The sequence below is a fragment of the Gossypium hirsutum genome, chromosome A11, assembly GCF_007990345.1.
Source record: "Gossypium hirsutum isolate 1008001.06 chromosome A11, Gossypium_hirsutum_v2.1, whole genome shotgun sequence".
Lineage (NCBI taxonomy): Eukaryota > Viridiplantae > Streptophyta > Magnoliopsida > Malvales > Malvaceae > Gossypium > Gossypium hirsutum.
The window spans coordinates 2,958,640-2,975,548 of NC_053434.1; the positions used below are offsets into that span (position 1 = coordinate 2,958,640).

The following is a 16,909-nucleotide window of genomic DNA, read 5'->3' on the forward strand; positions in this document are numbered from 1 at the left end:
CAGCAAATTACTTCTGCTTTTACTTCATGTTGGGTTGTATCCAACGCCACATCTATCCATCAATTCATCATGGCATTCTACCCGTGCAACTGCCACTACTTAAATAATAACTCCCACGCGCGACACCAAGGTAAAAGGGCAGAAACGTAAGTTCAGCACAAGACTTCAAGAAAAATTGAACAAATTTTACGAGACGACAAAAAAATTATTAAAACATAAAAATACAAGTATAAGTACAACTATATAATGCAATAAAAAAACAACAAACATCGTGCTAAATTATAATACAATAAATTTTAAGTGAATTAAATTACGAATACACAAAATATCTCTAAAATTTAAGTTACAAATTGCGAATATATGTAAACTTGACTTGCGGCTGGTTTGTTTGTTCCCGAAGTAACTGTAATATAGGGCAACCACCACCTCCCTCTTTTACTTATATTAATCATCCCCTACGCCAACGCCTATCATCTTTTATCAATCTCAACCGTCAAATCCCACTGTTGGTTACAATCTCTGTCAAGTTTCTCCATCTGACGGTCTGAACTGTCCTACTCAAAATCATTACACTAAAATCGCTTGTACTGGATTAGTCACCGCTATTTTTAGATCCTTCTCTCACTCTCAATACAAAGACACCTAACCACTGCAAACAAAATCGAAGCCAAAGCGAATCAAAAAAACAAAAAGGAAAATCTTCCTCTTGTTTTGCTTGTAAGCTTACTCTCTCTTCTGTGCTAACTTTTCTCATAGTACATTTTGATTTCTATTGTCTCGATTTTTGAAATCTTTTCTTCTTTTTAGTGTTTCTTTCTTTGGTTTCGAAGAAAAAAAACTGATGTTTCGGTGTTTTTTTGAATATCAGGAATGTAGATTTGAGCTCTGAAAGTACTGCATTTGTGACGTAAGTATCAGATCTAGTGTAAATTTGTTAGTTTTAAGATGTTTGGTTTTGCTTTTTTTCCTTTTGGCGCCATATCTGTTTATTTTTTATTTAATCTCACAGTAGATCGTAAATGTTTGGCTTAATTACTTTAAATTTCTTCAAGTTTTTAAAAATTTCTTCAAGTTTTTGAAATTTGTTTTGAATCTGTTAGATCATTGGATTCTTAACGGATTCTAGTAATTTGCTTTGCTTTTTGTTTATAATTGTTTGTTGAACTTTGAATTTATACTGTAATTTGCTATGCGTAATTTCTATTTTCGTTTGACATTGTATTTTTTTGCATTATTTTTAATTATTATTGAATTTGTGGTTAAATGTATTGTTAAGCTGTTACCGCATAAAATGATGCTGAAAGTCGGTTAAAGGTATTTGCAGTTTCTCCTGAACTTCGCGAAATGGGAAAATCACCGGGAAAATGGATTAAGGCTGTGCTTTTTGGAAAGAAATCTTCCAAAACTGGTTATCATAAAGGAAGGGAGGTAATATTTATTGCTAATTACTACTAAACGAAAAATATAATGTTTAGATTATGTACATGAGGAACTGCAAATATAGTTCCTCTGTCATTTGGTTTATTTTTGGTGGCTTCATTCCCTCTACTGAGAAAGTTAAGTAATTGTAAAGGATTAGCTGATTTGGACGGTAGCTTCCCTGAAATTTCTCGGGAGCTGTTGTATTTAACATGGCTGTTTTGATGCTTTGGTTTTGGGAATGTATCATTCTTTCCTCGAGTTATGAGATAAACATGATATGGCATCTTTCTTCCATCAATCCTAAAATATTAATGTACACTTCTATTTTTTATTGGACTGTTATTTGCAGAATGTTGCCAATGTAAATGAGGTGCTGGTTTCAGCCAGGGCATCAGAAGCTGAAGTCCCTGTGGCTCCTCCTTTCCCTTCACAGCTTAATCAATATGCTAATGAGAGAAATGAGAGAGATGAAAGGAAATTAGAACTGGAAAACAAGGAGGCTGCAAATATCTCTAACGATGACAGGATATCACTGCCAGTGAGTCAAGGCATAGATTCTCAGGAATCCACTCTTCAATATTTCCAAAATGATCCTGAAAGAATGAAGCAAAAGCAAGCAGCAACCATCGTTCAGGCTGCTTTTAGGGGTTACCTGGTATTTTATCCTTTTGCCTGTTTATCCTTTTGCCTGTGAAATGTTACTATCGATTTTCAAATAATTTATATAACCAAGGAAGGACCTTTAGTTGAGATTATCCCTACACTCATATTAGTTCATTATGTGAAGGCTCGCCGAGCATTCTGGGCCCTCAAAGGCATTATAAGGCTGCAGGCACTTATTCGTGGTCACTTGGTTAGAAGACAAGCTATTGCTACTTTGTGCTGTGTGATGGGGATTGTCAAGCTACAAAGTCATATTCGTGGAGTAATGGCCAGACGTTCTGATGGTGGTCTTGAAGTGCAGAAGAAATACAATCAAATGAACCTCTGGGTAATTTCTTTGTGAATCCGATCATGGACCAATTACCATTCATGATCCCGGTGCTACTAATTGAAATTTATCTTACAATCACTAATCTTTTTGTTCAAATTTAATAGGCATGCCTACTACTTTGCAACTTGATTTTTTATATAAATTAAATTTTGTATTGGCCATCTGATGGTCCATATGTAAATGGAATTTGACTAGTCCATCATGAAGTAAGTTTAGTGAGAATGATTAAAAGAGATCTTTGGCCTGAGGTTTTTGAGCACAATTGAACACTATGTTCTGTGGGTGGTCAAAATGCTTTTGAAGCTAACACCATGCATTTTCTTTATTTCCCATAATCGCAATATGCAGGATTTCGTAGTATACATGAATTCTTTTAGGTACAGAACATGTACTTTTTAGCTTTTGTCCTCATCTTCCTGCACCGAATTTTTATTTATTCAAGAAATAGGTAAGCCGGCTTTTTTTGCTTTGTTAATTCTTATTTCATTGTTTGGCAGGAGAGCAAGCCTGTGGTTTCTCTTGGAGTGAATATGCCTGCACGCATTGGAAAGTTGTCTGCAAATGCCTTTGCTCGTAAGGTATGGCTGCTTTTGTGCTTATAATATATCTTGTTTACGAAATTGAAAATATATAGAATTTACCTTGATATTGTGCAACATTTCTAGAGATGACTCCATATGTTAGCTATTATGCTTTCGGGGCTTTATCCTTATCCATAAACTCCTTTTGATGGGGAAAACATTATGGCATTACCTGGCACCCAAAAGTATTGCAAATACGAGATGTTTGAAAGTCTGATTGATAATTATCTGTCACTAGATGGTGCATTGGTATTTCTCATATCTTTAAGAAAATCTGAATCAGTGGCACAAAAACTATTGCACATAATCTAACTTAAAATCTCTCCTGTTTCTCACCATCAGTAGACATGAGTTCTTAATTGGAATGTCATTTGATTTGTTTACCTTCTTTTTCTTACACACTGGGCAAGTGACTGTTGGGTTTGTTTCTTTAGCTTGTTGCTTCATCACCTCCTGTAATGCCTTTGCACCTCCATGATGATGCTGGGGAACCAAATTCAGTCTGTAACTGGTTAGAGCGCTGGTCAGCATCCTGCTTCTGGAAACCGGTTCCTCAACCAAAAAAAGCCTCTAAGTTGCAGAAGAAACAAGCTAACGGTCAAGTTGTTGAAACTGATTCAGGTCGACCAAAACTGAGTGTTCGCAGGATTCGTCCTGCAAATCTGGATTGTGCCTCTGTTCAAGCGACCTCTGAATTTGATAAGCCCAAGCGTAACCTGAGGAAAGTTTCCAGTCGTCCAGCTGAGATGGCAGTGCAGGAAAACCCACAAAATGAGCTTGAAAAGGTTAAACGCAACTTGAGAAAGGTTCATAATCCTGTAGTAGAAAATTCAGTGCAGTCACAGGTTGAATCTGATAAGCAAAAGCAAAGTTTGGAGAAGTTCCCAAGCGCTACTAATCCGGATATTGTGGAACAGAGTCTGAATAGTTTGGCTGAGAAGGCAAACAAAGAGATGGCCTCGACAGTGAATAGCTCAGCTGAGAAGATGAAGAACGAGATGGCCATGACAGTAAATAGCTCCACTGAGGAGATGAAAAGAGAGACAACTACAATAAAGAGCTCAGCGGAGAAGATGAACAAAGAGACAGCCTTGAAAATAAATAACTCAGCTGAGAAGATGAAGAAAGAAACATCATTAAATAGCTCAGCTGAGAAGATGAGACAAGAGACAGCTACAGAAAATGGTTCAGCTGAAAAGATGAAGAAAGAGACAGCCTTGACAGTAAATATCTCAGCTGAAAAGATGAACAAAGAGACAGCCTTGACAATAAATAACTCAGCTGAGAAGATGAAGGAAGAGATGGCCAGGACAGTGAATAGCTCAGCTGAGAAGATGAGACAAGAGACAGCTACAGTTAATGGCTCGGCTGAGAAGATGAAGAAAGAGACGGCCTTGACAGTAAAGAGCTCGAACGAGAAGGTGAAGAAAGAAACAGCCTTGACAGTAAATAACTCAGCTGAGAAGGTTAAGAAAGAGATCGCTTCACAAGTGAATGGCTCAGCTGAGAAGATGAAAAAAGAGACCACTGTGGCAGTTTTGAAATCACCTGACATTGAAACTATGCCGGGGCAATTAGGGATGAATGAGACATCAGGTTTATTTCATGCAGATCCTTCTGTTGTTGATTCAAAGCCTTCGATAGATAGTATTGTTAAGGATGAAAATAATCCCATAGCAAACGTGGAGCTGAACAGGAAGGGCGATTCAACCAACAATGAGAATCAGAAGTCTGGCAGGAAAGCTTCTAATCCTGCAAAACAAGATCATACTGAGAATGGGCCCCAAATCAGTCCTGCACTGCCAAGCTACATGGCAGCAACTGAATCTGCCAAGGCTAAGCTGAGACTGCAAGGCTCTCCTCGATTTAGCCAGGACGGAGGTGAAAAAATTAACCTCGCTCGTCGCCAGTCTCTGCCAATTTCAGCCAATAGTAAAATCAACTCACAGTCACCAAGGACGCAGAGACTGGTTCATGCAGGGAAGGAAGGGAGCAAAAGCGACAGACCACTGTCATCCAGAGACAGAAATGGTATGAAGTGCTGATTCTTGGTTAATACTTACCTATTTTTGTTCATAGCTTGTCGTAAGCTTGACATGTTTCACTGTGCAGCTTCCCTAAAGGTTGTATATTAGCTTATTTAGTTCACATATTTCACCAATGTCAGGTTCACAGCTAGCACTTGCACTCTGAATGGTGTTTGTTCTTTATAGCTCCTCTCACATAAGAAGCTAAAGAATGTCGTACCATTTACTTTACCGAAAATGGTTATGCTGTACCATTTACTTTATCGAAAATGGTTATCTTTTTTCCCATGTTAATAAATAACTTTATTGTTTTGGTTCGATTTTTCAGCCAAGGCAACTCAAGTAGAGTGGAGGAGGTGATCTTATTGTGATTTGAGGAGTTGTTGGCACTATTAGGTTCAAGATACATATGCTTTGTGGTGTAAATTAATAGAACTTGCTTTGAAACTGAAACCGGGTCGATAGGATGTGTGCGCGGGCTGAGTGCCTCTGAAAATTCAATGCTTCTCAGTGTTTGTGAGTGAATTTGAGTGTAAATCAATAGATTTTGAACTTTCAAACATGCCGCAAAATAATCATCGTTGTGATAAATTGTTTCATTTCGCTTGTTTCTTCTAAACTTTGCCTTGCTATTTTTATTTGTCCTTTTGGCTTCTTAATTGCGTATTAGAGTTTGTTCCAACTTTTATAATTGTGTTTTCTTGTTAACTAAGCTAACTAATATTTTCCTTTGCTATCAGATGATATTAAAGAAAGGGCCTCCACAACTACAAACAAAATGTTATAAATTAAATAAAAATATAATTACAAAAAATAATTACTTACTATGCCCACAAAAAATATACGTATGAAAAACCTGAAAGATGACTATAGTGATTCAAGCAAACAAGTAAAATGATGATGAAAATAAGGTGTCTATGATGTATGATTATGAAGTAGGTGTAATCCGGCCTGACCAACTCCCCAAACTGGTGCTCTTCAGCTGAAGAGGTTCCCGGTATGAGGCGGTGTTTATGATGTATGATTATGAAGTAGATCTAAAACTTTCATCCGGGTTGATCACAACTCCCTGAACTGGTTCTCTTCGGCCAAAGAGGTTCCGGGTATGAGACGTTACAGAAGCCATCGGTTGAAAATTTTGAGGTAGTGGTATTTCAGCAGAGTGACCTGAAATGCAGAGTGTCCCAGTATCATCTTGTTGCCAGTAGACTTCAACCATGATACCTCTAGGATTCTCAGCGGATTCTGTTCCGGGAATCCCCACAAACCTTGCACCTATTGGTATCTGCATTGCGTTTTGAGGATTTTTAATTTCGAAATTATGTTAAATTTCAATTTTAGTTTTATATATCCATGATTCTATCATCAAATTTGGTTGCACTTACCTGGACTGATGCTCCAGACGTTATCGTCAAAGTGACTAATCGTCCTTCAGCTGCAGCACTTTCTAACTCTGCTTGCCTTGCGATGTTCAAGAAAACTTCTTCAAGGGTTGCGAGACCAAGTTGTATATCTGCTATGCCAAATGCTCCTGCTCTCTCTTCTAGCTCCTTAAAAAATCCCTGTTTGAGATTACAAATACCGAAGAAATGAAAATAATTAACAAGCAAAGCAAAAAAAGGAAAAAAAAAAAAAGAGATTACTCCAACCGAGATTAGAAAGTGCTCACAGTCAGAAGCTTTTCTCGATCATGAGGAATGACGAAAGTCAAGAAATTTTGGGTCTCCTCCTTTGGCTCCACGTCTAGATGCTGAAAGAATACGAGCCCAAATGAGAAACCAAGTGTTTGAAACTCAAAAGAGTTTAAATAAGTTGGAATTATACAACATACTTTTTTAAAGAAATGTTTTACAGACTCCCGTTGGTGTGTTGTGTCAGCTGCATCTCCGTTGGGAGGGCTAAGTCCATTGTTGTTTCCAGTGAAGCTAACATTAGCAATGAAACCAGTACCGAATCGTGACTTCAACCTGATCGAGGTTCCAAGGCAGCTGAGTCTACCTTTTACCATGATTCCTATACGGTCACTTAAAACATCAGCTTCTTCCATAGAGTGTGTTGTCAAGACAATGGCACGACCTCTCTTTGCACTTTCTATTATGTCCCATACATGCCTTCTGGTTATCGGATCCATACCCGTAGTCTGCAGTCATAAGGGAATAAAGATGAGGTACCAGGGGATAGAGAAGTGCTTGCGAAGTTGATTAAGCACATTAACGTGAGGATAAGGTCTGATTGACATACCGGTTCATCCAAAATGACTAACTTTGGATCCCCTAGAAGGGCGACTGCAACACTGAGTCGGCGCTTCATTCCTCCACTGTAACTCCCAGCTCTCACTTTTGCAGCTTCTGTGAGTCTGACCTCCTCCAATGATTTTTGAACTACCTGTGATTTGAGCAGATAAATCGATCTTTATGGGTAGGATAGTTGAAAGGGTCTTTTCTGATGTAAAAGATTTCATCTGGCATGCTTGTAAATATTTAAATGGTTATATATGATGGAATGTCGATGACTAAGAAGTGGTCCAATTTCAGAGATAGACATATCTACGTGGTACATACCGAGTTGATTGTAGATGGACGTAGGCCTTTGACACTAGCAAACAGCTCCAGATGCTCTTTACCGGATAGAGCATTCCAAAGAATATCAAACTACAAAAATGCAAGATACAGAAAATGTTAAGATCCGAATCGAATGACAATTGATATTATATGTTTTCTTAGAAATGCTGAAAACAGCAAGCTCTGACACACCTGCCGACTATGAATGGCTGCATATCACAGAGAGAGAGAGAGAGGGTTACCTGAGGACAAACTCCTATGATTCTTCGAATGTTTGACATACCAACAGAACTTCGAACAGAATTACCGTAGATCAACGCTGTTTATAATTTATAACACATTATATTTCCCTAGATGAGTTATTGTGCTGAATAATACGCATCAAGAGAAAAAGATTTGAGGAACAAGGCATCTTACCATCTCCACTAGTCACAGGTGTTATGCCAGTCAAGCAGTTGATTGCTGTGGTTTTTCCAGCTCCATTGGGTCCAAGAAGACAAAATAACTGATCCTTTGCAAGGTTCACCCATAAGCCCTGAAGACAAGTTTACAAGTAAGCAGCAGATTTTAACTAAATCTCCACTTACAGAAGAATCTAGATGCACATCTACAATATGTTTTGTGAGGTTCACCCATACAAGATATGCAGAAAAAGATAATTAAGTTCCAAATCTAAATGCATATTCATATTGTAGATAAATCATTACTTGTTGAACAAATATAGATAGGGAAGAACATTGCCTAGGAGACATAATGATGTCATTGCATGAAGTCCAACTGAAAGGGTGCTAGCAGGCCAAAGACCAATCAAATTAAACAACTCTTACAATCCTAAATGACCCAACATAGCACAACTGGGACGAGAAAATTTCCTTTAGAGGTATATTAGGAAAAATAGTACTTTGGAAAGAGAAAACCATTTAGGTTCTGGTGCTTAAATTTGGACAGCATAAGGCTGATAAGGGATTTGCTTACCTTAACAGCATGGTATGGTGCAGTCTTCTTGCACTTACAGCAGAAACCGCATGTTCTGGTCCCAGGAAATGTCTTTGCAAGACCACGTGTCTGAACTGCAACATTTGGATCAACGGTACCTTCCCTTGTTTGTGTTCTAACAAGGTTTTCCTCTTCAAGGACATCTTCATCATCAGGAGTATTATGCTCTAGAGGTGGAGCTTTACCAATACAACTACAAACACCACCCTCTATGAAGAGAAAGCCAGAAAACTATATAAGTTAGGCTCACTAATTCAATAGGAAAATTCTTGAATATAAATTGAATTTGGAATTTAATTACCTTTTTCTTTTCCACCTTTCCCCGTCCAGTAGCCAGGCCTCAAAAAGTACAATATTGGTTTTCTCACACCAGATGCATTTGGAATTATGTTGTCAAAGTAGATAGCCAAAACAACCCACACAATAAATGTAGCCAACAGCCATATGTAGATATCATTCTGTTAAGAACAAGTGAAATAAAGCATAAACGAATGATTTAACTATCCAAAAACATTTTGAAATATTGCAGCCTGATGAAAGGAGAACGAAGCAGACAGGAAGGAAAGAAGTGAAGAGTATGTGGAAGATATAATGGGAAACATTCTCAATAGAGAAAATCTTTAATTTTGAAATGGACATACAATTGTTATTACACACTCATCATCATTTGGAGCACATTCGGTTCGTCTACTCCAGCTAATTCCAATGTCTGTCGAGCTGGCTGTAGCATCAGAAAGAAGCCTTAGTGCTTGAGCAAGAAGATTGGGTGGGAATAATGACCAGATACTTCGAAGGGTTTGACTGTAGGAATCACTGTAGGGGAATCCGACGGTGGTAACAATCTGCAATAAATAACTAATGTCTATAAATATAGCTGAACATGTAATTTCAAATCAAGAAGTTTAGAGTTGGAGCATTGCCTGAGTAAAAAAACCAATGATAAAAATAGAGAAGCCAACTGTCGTGGCTGAAGATGATTTGCTCATGAAGGCTGACAACATGAATGCAAAACCAACCTGCCATCAAGCATCACAAGTCACAAATCATGACTTAATTAACACTAGAAATCAACAAAAGCAATTATAAACACAAACAAAACATCAGCGAAGATCAAGGAACATGTTTTTACCATGTTGAGTTGGAAAAGGAAGAAGATGAATAAGAGAACGGCAAAACTGTTATTCAAGAAAAAATCGAACTGAAACATCATCCCAAACAGAATTATGAAGAGCGACGAAATAAGTGTCATAAGCCCCTCCCACGTGAGCCACGATAACCAATAGGCAGAATCAAGAAGACCCATCATAGTCATAGCCTGTAGGGAAAGGATCAGAAAGTCAACAAAGAGAATCCATGATGTTTCTGTATGAGGATGCAATGCTAATCTCAGTTCAAACATAAAATTTGAAAGACCTGTCGAAGCTTGAGTTCTTTCTCTGACACCAATGAACCGATCTGAAACACAAAACTGAACATCGCAATAGCAAGGAAAAAAGTCGGTCCAACCATGGCTATAGTTTCAAGTCTTTCCATTGCTGGGTGTGCAAATTCCTTGAATTCAACAGTCCACCTAAAGCTTGGATCTGTACTCATCATATAAACCAATCAGACAAAGAAATACAAATCAAACCGCCCGCAAATAAAATTTCTAGAAGAGGATAGAACTTAGTACCTCCGATTAGTGACCTAGCAATCTCACGTTCTGCAGCAACTTGAAGTGGAATTTGGAATTTAAGTGTGGGATCTTCATATTGCCCTCGTCTTGCCACTGGAGTAGAATTAGTCTGTAAACCATAGCTAATCACACTTGCATTTACTTGTTGAAAATGCAAAGCTCCCGGCACATGCATACGGTTATTGAAAAGCCAGTCATCAACTTCAACAGTAGTCCTAAACGATTTAACCTGAAAAAAGACATAGATAACATATATATATATGGGATTAAGTTACTGTATTATTTATCCAAGAATAGCTACAGCAAAACTTCCCTAGCATTCGGCCACTATCACATCTATAAAAAAAGTTTAAAAATGGTTATAGTCCGTGTACTTTTGGAAAATTAGGAATTTAATCCATGTACTTGTATTTTCACGAATTTAGCTCCTCTACTTTTCAAATTTCAAAATTCAGATCTAACTTGTTGATAAATTTTATTTGTTAAGCAAAATTACATCAAAATAATTAACAGAACCCTAATAAGCAACAATAAAAAATAAAAAATTTGGACGGCCATTCCGTTAATCGAATCCTAATCTTTAGCATTAAACGAAAATATAATTTCATTGCTTTGTTGGAGAAATTCGTATTCAACAAAGTTTTACCTTAGACTCGGGAATAGGTCTACCGGGATTATTCTCTCTAATGGCTCTAACGATCCTATCAACGGTCTGACTCTCATTCCCGCTCCAAACGAAGTCGTAACAAGGCAGCTTGATGAAGAACTTATCCTCGCAAGGGGAGATCACCGGAGCAACCAACGGCTTGGGGTCTCGGATCACCTTGTACGCCGTCGAATTGGAGTTTTGAGCATTTGTGGCTTTCTCGATACAGTAGATGAGGAAAATGAAGAAGAGCGAAGAGAAGAGTTGAAGAAACGTCGATCTCTTGCTCCGCCATGAAAGTATCAAATTTTTCTTTAATAAAGCTCTGAATTGCAAGTAAAGTAACCCAATTCCTCTCATCGCCATTTTTTTCCTTCGATTTTTAAAAGTACGGACTTGGATTCTTATAACAGTTGAAAAGGCGCGGGGTTTTGTTGATTATGCAAGAGTGATAGGCTAGCAAATTACCTTGTAGTTTAAAATATTCCCCATTTTGCCACTGACGGGTCATTTCCCGGAAGGTTACTAATTGAATGTTGACTAATTACGAATAATTTCTATATATTAATTTTTAAAATATTAATGTTACTGAAAAAAACTGTAAACAACAATTACTTCGAAGCTTAACTATGTCACTTCCATTTATAAAAAGCCGCGTGAATACATTCTAAAAATATATTATTTTTTATTGCACGTCAAATATAATAATTGAATAATAAGTATTTAAAAATTATAAATGGTTCCCTAAAAACAAAGAAGTATATATGGAAGTACGGAACTCTCAATTCAATTCCCAAAATGATAAAAACAAAACAGATCCCTTGAATTTGATTTTCATTAATCCCTCGCAATTTGTTTTAATATTAAGTTTATTAACTTTTTGGGATGTAATGAAAATATTTTGGCTAAAAATGCTAGAAAGTTTAGTTTTTATTTTTCTAATTTTAACACGTCTTTATCAATTATGACAAATATTTATTAAAATTAAGTATTTACTTTTTTTATATTTAAGATTAACCATTAAATTTTTATTTGTAGATAAATAAATCCACTTATAGATTAAATGTTAGGGACTTATTTGAATATAAGTTGATGGTTGAAAGCGGAGGTAAAGGCTGGTTTGTTAGAGTAAAAGTTATAGGGACTTATTTAAATAAATGGTAAAACTTATGAATTTTTTTTTTGTTTTTGTTTAAATATTATGTGTGAAAATTAACGATGCAATCAATTGCAAAGTACTTTAATCGTTGAAAGTTTATAAATGTGAATTTGTATCTTCTTACGAAGACTTTTCCTATAAATCACCACCATGGAAGAATGGTCAATTCCGTAAATTTACATTAATTTATATATTAGGATTGCGACTTTATGATTGTAATAATATTTGTTTTATTCTGTGATTCAAACAACGGGAAAGAATTTTCCTGCTTCTAAACACCGTGGCTTTCAAACGCAAATGGTTGACTTGAAATTTGTGGTATAATAATAAATTTAGTTTTTAATATTTATAAATTTTTATCAATTTGAATTTAATCATCAATATTAAAAAAATTTTGAATTGTTGATTTTAATAGAAATAATAAGTAAAATGTCATATTTTTAAATATGGTAATTCCTGTGATAATCCATGAGTACTTTTTATATTTTTTTTAAATATATGAAATTTTTATTTATTAAATATTTTTATAATTTTAAATTATTTGTTGACGTGATTCATAGGGGCAAAACTAGAAAATTTTGTTTGGGAGGGTCAAAATTAAATTATAATTTTTACGATAGTAAAAATGTAATTTCACCATTTGAATAGTTTATATTTTTATACTTTTTAAATGATTAAATTAAAATTTTATCGTTCTAGGCGGCAAAGTACAATTTTACCTTTATTAAAATTTTTAAATGACCTAAATGAAAATTTTTCATAAGACAATTAATGCCATTTTAGCATGAAATATATATGGACCACCACGTGAGTTGTCATGCAACAATATTGATAAAATTTTGATGTTTTAGTTGACATTTTCGATTTGGCTATTTTATAAAAATTAATGATAAAATTTAACAAAAATAATAATAAAAGCTAAAAAAAATACACATTAAAGGTTAAATTTATCCTTATACCATTTTTTTCCTTTATAAAACAATTAATAATCAAATTTAACTAAAAAAATTAAATTTAAAATGCCCAAAAAATAAAAATCAAAGACTAAATTTATCCTTATACTAATTTTTTTTCTTATAAAAACAATTCCAACACTTATCACTAAGAAATTTTAATTTCACTAATAAAATATTCAAATGCTGTAATATGTTTTTTTAACACTTAATTTTTATTAATTTATTGTATCGTAAAGTGGTATGTGTCATCCAATAATCATATTTATAAAATTTTTGAACTTCGTTAATAGCATTGGAAATAAAATTATAACTATATTTTCATCATGGAAATTTTAACTGGTATGTTTATAGATTAATACTGAGTTTTTAACAATATTTCGTTTGGAGATTTTATAATTATAATTTTACTTTTATTAAATGGAAATTTAAATCATTATAGGTTTCAAATGATTTAATAAATTTCATTATTTTTTTTATTACTGCTATTCAATATATGCCTAGACATTCAATTTGAATGTTCAAAATTTTTATTTTTAAAATATTTGAAATTAAAATAGAAACAAATTTAGATAAAATATATTATTTTGTTTCATGTTCATACTTATTTTAAATCAACACCATTTACCATTTTATTATACACCCAGTTACTATAGATATTTATATAAACAAAAGCATAGTTTCTCTCAAGATTATTGTGTAAGGTATATAAATTAAGTCAAATTATATTTATGGTTTTTTTTACTATATTAAAATTTAAGATTTAATTTCTATATTTTAATTTGATATGATTCGGTGTTTCTACATTTATAATATCATTAGTTAGTAGAAATAATTAACACCTTTATTTATTTTGATTAAACTATTGAGTTGAATATTTTTTTAAAAACACAAATTTTAACTCATGTTGAAATAGATTTTTTTTAAGATGATCTTAAATTTGAATATAATAAAAGTACCAAAATTGAAATTTGAACAATATAAAAAGGACATTTGTCATATCTATTTTTTTTATATAATGTCTAAAACTACTTATAGCCCATTTCCAATCTATACATAGGAGGATAATACGCTTCACTGTACTCAAATTTATTTCCTCCTATATTGACAATAATATTCATACCAATCGAGCTATGACTCAACCGACTCTTAGGTATAGTTTTTATATATATGAATAGATTTAAATTAAAAATATAGCTGGAAGATCAAAATTCTATTTCAAATACCCATAATAAAGTTTCAACAAACAAAAAAGAAACCTGTAATGAAAATATAAAATTAGAACTTTTCCTACTTTCTATTCTTTGAAATAAAGCCTTTTTTTTTAATTATTACTTTAACAGTAAGCAATCTTCGGTTTTCAAAACCCCAGTATATTATCTTTTAAATATTTTATTTGTTTTAAAATTGGGATTGATGGCATCGCCTTTGACCGTTGAATTTTGTTTTTTTATATTGAAGCTCCTGCCATTTGTCTTGGCACTTTTAACATTAAACAAAAGCCACCATAATATAAGCACAAAAGATTGTCCAAAGCAAAGCCCACCGTCTTGGATTTATTATATATGTCTTCTAGAATTTTGTACCGGGTTTATGTATTATTATAATAAACTAATTCTAATTATTTTATGTGTGAATATTTGTTTATATTCGCAGTATTTTTTTATTTTATAAATAATTTTAAAAAATTATCATATATTTTTTAAAATATTTTATTATATTTTATAAAATGATTGTTAATCTCTTAATTGCGGAGTCTATAAATTTTATTAACAGTGTCTGTAATATTTTATAATTATATAAAACTTGAAAAATACTATGAAAATAAAATGATTATGTGATATTAGTATGGTCATTTCAGATATTAAGGATGAATCTAGAAAAATGATTATTATTTAATTTCACCAAAAAAATTATTTAAATAATATGGGTCAATTTGCGAATGATCCAAAGTAATTGTTAAAATAACGTTTATTTTATATTTTCTTTTCTAGCCATCTGAGGATCCAAAATCAGTAAGTGAGGACAAACCAGGGGAGGCATTGGGATTACCCTTGAAAGGATAAAAATGTCCTTACATGATGATTACCCCTTAGAATCTCGAAAGAGTTGGTATTCAAATTAATGATAAAAGTATTATGAAATAATGTATTTTGTCTATTTACTTAAAAATTAAAAAAATATTTTTTATATATTAGATTAAAGAATAAACTAGTCATTCTGATAAAAATTACATCTATTTGTATCGTTAAAAGTTAGTTTAGGTATACATGGCATATCATGTGTCACTATTTGGTTATTCTACAAATTGCACCAGTTTTTTACAATATAAATTGATGGAATTTTTAACAAAAAGAATTAATTTATTATCTGATCTAATATACATAGATTAATTTGTCTATTTTTTTAATAGGAAGGTAAAATGTAATCTGACTCTTAAGTTAACTTGTGTAATCTAGAATCTTAACACTATTGGGAATATAAGATTACTAACTCAAGGAAATTTATGGGATTTGAGAACGTTTATGTTGAAAAATAAAATTATCTTAAGAATGTAACATGAGCCAAAAACCTTCTTAGATATTTTCAAATTATGATTTAGAATTTAAATTGATCTTCAAATTTTAAGTGTTTTAATTGAGTACTCCATATATCAATATAACGTAAATTAGATCATTATGTTGGTTTGAGTGTTAACATATTGCATAAATAGCTTTGATACGTTGAGAATATATATATGTTTAAATATCATCATAAATTTTAATAATGTCGTATGTTTTTAAATACGTTTTATTTAAGTTGTTTATGTAGTACAAATATATATATTTAAAAGTTAATTATTGTGTTTTAAATATACTTTAAGTCTAATTGAAATTAATATTTAACATCTAATCTAGATTAATATTAGATTGATTTTTTGGAATTTTAAACCATAATTTACAACCATCCAATGCAATTGACAGATGACTTTATGAAAACATTTCAACTCCCGTAGATAATTCCCTCGAAACGTCTTTAAAAAGTGGAACAGTTTCTTCCTTTTTTATTTTTGGTTTCTTTTAAGTTATTAAGTTTAATTTGTTTCTCTTCTAAGCTTTTAAGTTTGAGCTGACGCGAATTTTTCAGAAAATTTAACCAAAAAATTTTTTATTTATTTAAAATTTAAGATTTAATCTTTGTGTTTTAAATACTTAAAATTTAAGTATGTTTTTAATTTAAAAATTATAATTCATCCATAATTGTTATTGGTAGTTTTTATTAACATTTGTCAACTTATTATGTTCATTTTTTATTAAAATTTAGTGACTGAACTGAGATTCTTTTTATTTTAAAAAGGACTTAATTTTTTACTTTTTAAGTACAAGTTATCTTGGTTCTTAGTTTATTAGGGTTAAATAGTATAAAAATATTTTTTTTTGTTAATTGGTCAAATAGGTCGATTTTGGAGAGAAAATATAAAAGTACGTCCAAGTGGTAGGGAAACACGCTCAGTTGGATGCGCTTTCCCTTTAAGTCACATTTTTTTTACTTTTTTAATACAATAAATCTTTGATTAGATATTTAAATGTTAGTAGTTTTGTCTATATCTGCTCATGGAAATGTGGAAGGATTTGGGCAAAAATATAGGCTCGAAAAATTGGCTTAGACAAAAAAGACCCGTTTAAAAAACGGTCCCAGCCTCAGGTAAGGCATTTTTGGCCCGAGCCCAAATTCACTAAAAGAAAAAAATATGCTTTTTTTTGTTTTTTAATTTTTTTCTTGTTGTTTTCTTCCTATTTTGCGACCATTGTACTATTATGTTACTACTATTTTGTTGTTATTGTTTGGATATTATATAAAACTTATTTTATTGTTAATTTTGTTATTATTTTAAAGACATTTGTTAATTTTGTTA

General features: G+C 32.9%; 2 protein-coding genes across 5 annotated transcripts; one reads left to right on the forward strand and one right to left on the reverse strand.

Annotated features, from left to right (window-relative positions):
- Window positions 1-370: 370 nt before the first annotated feature.
- LOC107912146 (protein IQ-DOMAIN 31) lies at window positions 371-5,623 on the forward strand. 4 transcript variants are annotated; one of them, XM_016840216.2, is made up of 8 exons: window positions 371-717; window positions 869-907; window positions 1,325-1,428; window positions 1,772-2,077; window positions 2,210-2,413; window positions 2,914-2,994; window positions 3,432-5,028; window positions 5,353-5,623. In XM_016840216.2, the coding sequence occupies exons 3-8, from the start codon at window positions 1,345-1,347 to the stop codon at window positions 5,382-5,384; spliced, it is 2,304 nt and encodes a 767-aa protein (XP_016695705.2). In that variant the 5' UTR covers window positions 371-717; window positions 869-907; window positions 1,325-1,344; the 3' UTR covers window positions 5,385-5,623. The 4 variants fall into 4 exon arrangements, with proteins under 4 accessions (XP_016695705.2, XP_040936502.1, XP_040936503.1 ...); XM_041080568.1 differs by having other exon boundaries at window positions 396-717; window positions 5,165-5,623; XM_041080569.1 differs by having other exon boundaries at window positions 478-717; window positions 1,315-1,428; window positions 5,165-5,623.
- Window positions 5,624-5,792: 169 nt separating this feature from the next.
- Window positions 5,793-11,313, reverse strand: LOC121209616 (ABC transporter A family member 2). The gene is made up of 16 exons (XM_041080567.1): window positions 10,903-11,313; window positions 10,254-10,485; window positions 9,995-10,164; window positions 9,711-9,896; window positions 9,502-9,597; window positions 9,223-9,423; window positions 8,883-9,039; window positions 8,561-8,790; window positions 8,003-8,120; window positions 7,828-7,904; window positions 7,586-7,675; window positions 7,266-7,409; window positions 6,856-7,164; window positions 6,694-6,774; window positions 6,410-6,586; window positions 5,793-6,309 (listed from the first exon to the last, which is right to left on the reverse strand). Exons 1-16 carry the CDS (start codon window positions 11,266-11,268, stop codon window positions 6,049-6,051), a joined length of 2,895 nt encoding a protein of 964 aa, XP_040936501.1. The 5' UTR covers window positions 11,269-11,313; the 3' UTR covers window positions 5,793-6,048.
- Window positions 11,314-16,909: the final 5,596 nt, after the last annotated feature.

Coding starts and splice junctions, on each gene's coding strand:
- LOC121209616 (XM_041080567.1), bottom strand. CDS start 11,268: ATGGCGATGAGAGGAATTGGGTTACTTTACTTGCAATTCAGAGCTTTA. Junction 9,897..9,994: donor AAGAACTCAAGCTTCGACAG/GTCTTTCAAATT, acceptor CTTTCCCTACAG/GCTATGACTATGATGGGTCT. Junction 7,905..8,002: donor ACCTGTGACTAGTGGAGATG/GTAAGATGCCTT, acceptor AATTATAAACAG/CGTTGATCTACGGTAATTCT.
- LOC107912146 (XM_016840216.2), top strand. CDS start 1,345: ATGGGAAAATCACCGGGAAAATGGATTAAGGCTGTGCTTTTTGGAAAG. Junction 1,429..1,771: donor GTTATCATAAAGGAAGGGAG/GTAATATTTATT, acceptor TGTTATTTGCAG/AATGTTGCCAATGTAAATGA. Junction 2,414..2,913: donor ACAATCAAATGAACCTCTGG/GTAATTTCTTTG, acceptor ATTGTTTGGCAG/GAGAGCAAGCCTGTGGTTTC.